The sequence below is a fragment of the Schistocerca americana genome, chromosome 11 (genome assembly GCF_021461395.2).
Source record: "Schistocerca americana isolate TAMUIC-IGC-003095 chromosome 11, iqSchAmer2.1, whole genome shotgun sequence".
NCBI lineage: Eukaryota > Metazoa > Arthropoda > Insecta > Orthoptera > Acrididae > Schistocerca > Schistocerca americana.
Window position 1 is genome coordinate 188,660,850 of NC_060129.1, and position 6,591 is coordinate 188,667,440.

At 45.7% G+C, this 6,591-nt stretch overlaps 1 protein-coding gene across 2 annotated transcripts in view; it reads right to left on the reverse strand.

Annotated features, from left to right (window-relative positions):
• Positions 1-5,256, reverse strand: part of LOC124553575 (neprilysin-2-like) — a 479,037-nt gene extending 473,781 nt beyond the window's left edge. For both annotated transcript variants that reach the window (XM_047127420.1, XM_047127419.1), the window contains exon 1: positions 5,151-5,256. In XM_047127420.1, the coding sequence (XP_046983376.1) occupies positions 5,151-5,224 (74 nt within the window). In that variant the 5' untranslated portion in view covers positions 5,225-5,256. The remainder of the gene's footprint in view (positions 1-5,150) is intronic.
• Positions 5,257-6,591: the final 1,335 nt, after the last annotated feature.

A 6,591-nucleotide genomic window follows, 5' to 3' on the forward strand; every position in this document is an offset into this window, starting at 1 on the left:
CGGACCGTGCAGCCACGTCTCGATCACTGAGTCAACGGATGGGGACGTTTGCAAGGCAACAACCATCTGCACCAACAGTTCGACGACGTTTGCGGTAGCACGGACTATCAGCTCGGAGACCATGGCTGCGGTTACCCTTGACGCTGCATCACAGACAGGAGCGCCTGCGATGGTGTACTCGACGACGAACCTGAGTGCACGATTCGCAAAACGTCATTTTTTCGGATGAATGCAGGTTCTGTTTACAGCATCACGATGGTCGCATCCGTGTTTGGCGACACCGCGGTGGACGCACATTCGAAGCGTGTATTCGTCATCGCCATACTGGCGTATCACCCGGCCTGATGGTATGGGGTCCCATTGGTTACACGTCTCGGTTACCTCTTTTCTGCATTGACGGCACTTTGAACAGTGGACGTTACATTTCAGATGTGTTACGACCCGTGACTCTGCCCTTCATTAGATCCCTGCGAAACCCTACATTTCAGCAGGATAATGCACGACCGCATGTTGCAGGTCCTGTACGGGTCTTTCTGGATACAGAAAACGGTGGACTGCTGCCCTGGCCAGCACATTCTCCAGATCTCTCACCAATTGAAAACGTCTGGTCAATGGCGGCAGAGCAACTGGCTCGTCACAATACGCCACTCTTGATGAACTGTGGTATCGTGTTGAATCTGCAACCAAGCTCTGTTTGACTCAACGCCCAGGCGTATCAAGGCCGTTATTACGGCCAGAGGTGGTTGTTCTGGATACAGATTTCTCAGGATCTATACACCCAAATTGCGTGAAAATGTAATCACATGTCAGTTCTAGTATAATATAATTGTCCAATGGATACCCGTTTATCATCTGCATTTCTTTTTTGTGTAGCAATTTTAATGGTCAGTACTGTATTATTACGCAGAGCCTGTGAACGGCGAAGGTGGTCGAATGTTCACGTGCTACTGTCGTGAGCATCTGCCGAAAAAGGTAGAAGGACAGTGAAATTACCACTATGCTCTAAATGGTTGGACGCCCATGACTGTTGACAGAACGTGGGGTTCCGAAGCTTGCCTGCTCTGTACTGTGGGATAGACCGTGAACAGTTTAGAATACGTCCAACATATGTAAACAGATGTGCTATTGTCTACCGTGTCTGTGCCATGTAACAAGCGCCTGTGGGCATTATGTATGTCGACATGGTGCAAGGTGCTCTATGTTTTTAAATATTTTAACAATAACTAACCTTTTATAACGGGCTTATTTTATCCACCTGACATCTTCTGCGCGATGTTCAGCGTAAGATGAACACGTTTTACATCAAAGAGCTTTTTAACCTGTTGATGACAGCCAAGCCTATTGAACGCTCCTGGCTTAAATAAAGAAATGTTCTATGCGATCTCGGCTGTTGAATAGTTTTAACAATTAAAAGAGATCGTCCTTCAGCACTCGCAAAATCAGAAGATTTTGGCCGCCAATCCTTGTCTTCTTTCCACTTCATTTCACTCACCCCTGCTGTATCCAGATCGAGCCTCCGCATTTTTTTTTTATGTTTTGTAGCTTCCCTACCACGTTCAAACTTCCGACATTCCACTCCCCGACTCGTAGAACTCTACTCTTTCGTTGGTCATTCAATGTTTTCCTCATGGTAATCTCCGCCTTGGCAGTACCCTCTGAATCGGGGACTAGTCCGGAATCTTTTGCCAATGGAGAGATCAACATGAAACTTTCTCGGTTACAGGCCACATGTCCTGTGGATACACATTGTGTGCCTCTGACGAAGTGGTTTCCATTGCTTTCTAAGTACTGGTGACGTTGATCATTCCTGATTCTTCGGCCTTTAGGGGCACTATCCCATCCCAAGGCCAAAAGATTGGGCAAAAGAGTGCCCTGAACCTCTGTTCGTTTCTCCGCCATTTTTTACATTTATTATTTGTTTATTTATTAATAAATGGAGAAATGAAATAAATGGAAAAATGAAAAGAGGTTCAGGGCCCTTTTTGACATGGTATATTGTCAAATCACAATTTATGAAAGATGCTTATATTTTATTAATAGGATTAAGTAGGAATAATTAATATTGGTCGTGTTGGAAATAATTGTGGTAGCATGGAATGTCTGCACCAAAGTATTGTTGGCAGGAGAGACCGCACATAGATGTAATTTTAAAAAGGGCGGGAGAGATGACGTATGGATACATTTTAAGAAAAGAGCTGGAAAGAGCGCGCATTGATACATTTTGTATGGTAGCAGGGATTGTCTGCACCAGAAAGCTCTGTTGGCGGGAGAGACTGCACTTTAGCGTTCGTAGGAAGTCAGTAGTAAGCGTGAAGTGCGGCGAGTCGGTAGCAGGTCTGAAGCGAGAGGTTGAGAGGAGCGGTGTGTCTGCCAGCCACTAGCTATGATCTACAAGAGACTATAAACGGACGTACAGAGACATCAGCCAACTATTATCATAAGAGGAACTTGTATTAGGGATTTTTTTTTTTTTTTTTTTTTTTTTTTTTTTTTTTTTTTTTTTTTTGACACTCAAGACTACCGAAGGTATGTTTGCCCAATGCTAGCCGTAAGATTATTGTAAAAAGTAAGTCCCATTTGAACGTTTGTAAAATCATTTCCTTCAGAATATAATTAATTTTTGCCAGTAATATAGCATTACTGATTATAATCATTCCCAAAAACCATCAACGTAAAACTCTGCAAAATTTTATTGTTGTCAAGAAAAAGTGTAACTATGAATTACGTAACTTCAGTCAAATTAATTAAAGAATAACGTCAGCTTTGGTATTAAAGAATAATGTCAGCTTTGGTAATAAGTACAGCCACTTATTACGACAGCCCACCAGCAGCTAATAGAGTATAGTAAAACAGAGTCAGAATATTCATGTCGCGGTTCGATGTAGCAGTCAGATGGCGATCCATTAACAGTAAAAAAGTTGAGAAACAATTTTGGGTAATTGCAGGTAACACATTCTGTGTTTCGCCGAAATAATCAGAAAATCACTTTTAATAAGTAGCGATTAAATTTGTATGCGAAGATTCAGAAAGAGAATACATTTCAAAGGGATGATTTCAATTGTTATTATTAAGCAAGAGATAGAAATCCTAAGGGAAGGTTACATAGGTTATCGTAAAAGGGAAGGTTATCATTAACAAAAGAGGTATAGAGGAGACAGGAAGGTTTCAATGGCCGTTGGCAGAATGGGGGTGACTTCTTATGCCGGAAGTCTTCGGCCGCCTACGCTGATTTTTTTATCCAGAATTCAAGCAGTGGCAGAGTTCAAGTCCGTTACGGAGTACATTTTGACTACTGATCAATGAATTTAAACCTACACCACTGGTGCACCCGCACATGTTCGTCTATAACACATAATTTCAAGTAAAGTACGAATCAGGAACGGCAACGTGAAGATAGTCTATCAATAGATAACTGTTATTGCAAATGATAGCTACACTACTGGCCATTAAAATTGCTACAGCAAGAAGAAATGCAGATGATAAACGGATATTCATTGGACAAATATATTATACTAGAACTGATATGTGATTACATTTTCACGCAATTTGGGTGCATAGATCCTGAGAAATCAGTACCCAGAACAACCACCTCTGGCCGTAATAACGGCCTTGATACACCTGGGCATTGAGTGAAACATAGCTTGGATGGCGTGTACAGGTACAGCTGCCCATGCAGCTTCAACACGATACCACAGTTCATCGAGAGTAGTGACTGGCGTATTGTGACGAGCCAGTTGCTCGGCCACCATTGACCAGACGTTTTCAGTTGGTGAGAGATCTGGAGAATGTGCTGGCCAGGGAAGCAGTCGAACATTTTCTGTATCCAGAAAGGCCCGTACAGGACCTGCAACATGCGGTCGTGCATTATCCTGCTGAAATGTAGGGTTTCACAGGGATCGAATGAAGGGTAGAGCCACGGGTCGTAACACATCTGAAATGTAATGTCCACTTTTCAAAGTGCCATCAATGCGAACGAGAGGTGACCGAGACGTGTAACCAATGGCACCCCATACAATGATGCGACCATCGTGATGCTGTAAACAGAACCTGGATCCATCCGAAAAAATGACTTTTTGCCATTCGTGCACCCAGTTTCGTCGTCGTGTACACCATCGCAGGCGCTCCTGTCTGTGATGCAGCGTCAAGGGTAACCGCAGCCACGGTCTCCGACCTATTAGTCCGTGCTGCTGCAAACGTCGTCGAACTGTTCGTGCAGATGGTTGTTGTCTTGCAAACGTCCCCATCTGTTGACTCAGGGATCGAGACGTGGCTGCACGATCCGTTACAGCCGTGCGGATAAGATGCCTGTCATCTCTACTGCTAGTGATACGAGGGCGTTGGGATCCAGCACGACGTCCCGTATTACCCTCCTGAACCCACCGATTCCATATTCTGGTAACAGTCATTGGACTTTAGCAATGTCGCGATACTATAAACCGCAATCGCGATAGGCTACAATCGGACCTTTATCAAAGTCGGAAACGTGATGGTACGCATTTCTCCTCCTTACACGAGGCATCACAACAACGTTTCACCAGGCAACGCCGGTCAACTGCTGTTTGTGTATGAGAAATCGGTTGGAAACTTTCCTCATGTCAGCACGTTGTAGGTGTCGCCACCGGCGCCAACCTTGTGTGAATGCTCTGAAAAGCTAATTATTTGCCTATCACAGCATCTTCTTGCTGTCGGTTAAATTTCGCGTCTGTAGCACGTCATCTTCGTGGTATAGCAATTTTTATACCCAGTAGTGTATTACTGCAAATGATTGTTACAATGTTGAGGTTAAGTACAAAACGTTGTAAGGTTGAAATTAATTATTTTACCTCATCTGTGATGCCTGTCAAATGCCACAATACGAGATTTGTTCAAAAACATTCCGGAACATTCGTAATAACGCGCCAATGGTGCGTCGGAACGAAATGCAATTGGGATCATTAGCTGGAGACTTCCGCAAATCTTTCCTCATCATCGCACCCAGTCTTGGTATGACTCAAAGTTCTCATTCTATTTTTCACTAGTTTTCTCTGCAATCTCAGGTGATAATGGATGCTCGTTGAAGTTTCTCTCGGCTGTAGTGACTCCAGTTTACATACGCTGCCTGACAAATACGGATAAAAGAGAATCTTCAGTAGTTCTGCTGGGCTACTTACCCACCCACAGTGTCGACCAGCAGCTCCTCGTCGTCTTCAGAAGACTCCAGCGTGCTGAACTTGGCCACGGGCATCTCGATGCCTTCCTTCGCCCGTCAAGGAGTTCCTGAGGAAACAAAGGCAGTACAGGGTGTTACTTATTGAGCAACTGAAACTGTGTGCGGTAGAAACTGAGCAGCCGTGCTAAAAGTTGCTGTTTTGAAGAGCGCGCCGCAGCGTGTAGTGTGAAGCAGTCGGCCTCCGTTTCTGTCGGTGGCGCCGCTGTGGCAATCGCAGTTTTCGTGTCTCCCTCTGGTGGGAAAGGCGGAAAGGTTGCCTGTTCACGTGCATTTAAGGGGCGCTATGAGCTCGCCAGTCTAACCCCCTCACCCCCTGGTTGCTCCTCTCCTCTCCCATCCCCGCCCCCTGCCACGTCTTCACCGTTGTGTCCCCCCTACCCTCCATCTCTCCACCCTCCATCTCCGTCAACTCCCCCTCCCGGATGATGCCCTCTCTCCCTCCATTTATCCCTCCTATCAACTCTGATCCTTAATCCCCCTCCTTTCCTCTGTCCTTTCCCTGGGCTCCCTCTTCCCCCCTCCCTTCCATCCTGTTTTCTCGCCACTCAACCTCTCCCTACCTCCCTTCTCCCCCCCCCAGTCCTTTTGTATTCCCCTCCTCTGCCTACCCCACTCCCTGTCGCGTCTGCCCCCCACCCCTCTTATGGGTCCTCATCCTCCTTCAGCTCCTTTCCCGGCTCCCCCCTTCGCTTTTCCTCTCCTTTCCCCCCTTTATTGTTTTCCCCTCTTCTGTCCAGTTTCCCCCCACCTGCTCTCGACTGTGGTGTCACGTTTGCCCACTTTTTAGTGCAGTGTTCCAGTGACTATTCAGTGTTGTTTGTCTTTCTCGTGTTGCGAACAGAAACTATGCTGTCGCTAGGTGTGAATTTTATGTCTTTTGCGAACAGAATCCAGACTGTCGCCGTGTTTTTTAATTGTCTATTGTTTTCCCTGTCTGCTTCGTATGTATTTTTCTTAGCATCATCATCCCTGTGTTGTTGTTTTAAGTTCCACGATTTCTTTTCGCCTTGTTACTCTCTAAGTCTCCGATTTTATCGCCTGTTTTTTTTATTATTTGTTCTCTTGATCTTTGTCACAAAATCTGTCGGCTGAAGAGCGGCATACTAAGCTGCTGCCAGCCCGCCCCCTTCGGGGGGAGTTGAAATTCAATAAATGAAAAAAAAAAAAAAATCGGTCAGTCTGGGTCAGTCTCTCGTCCCCAGCTTGCTCCTCTGTCTCTCGTCCGCATTTGTGAGGCAGTTAGTGTCTGTCTGTCGTTCGGAGTGCTAAAATGTCTCTCGTTCGGATCAACCTTTAAAGCCGGCAAAATGAGAGTCTTTCCACTCCGCCAGTAAGAGAACTCGGCGAGAGGTCGCCCGGTCGGGGCTGAGTTCCTGCATCTG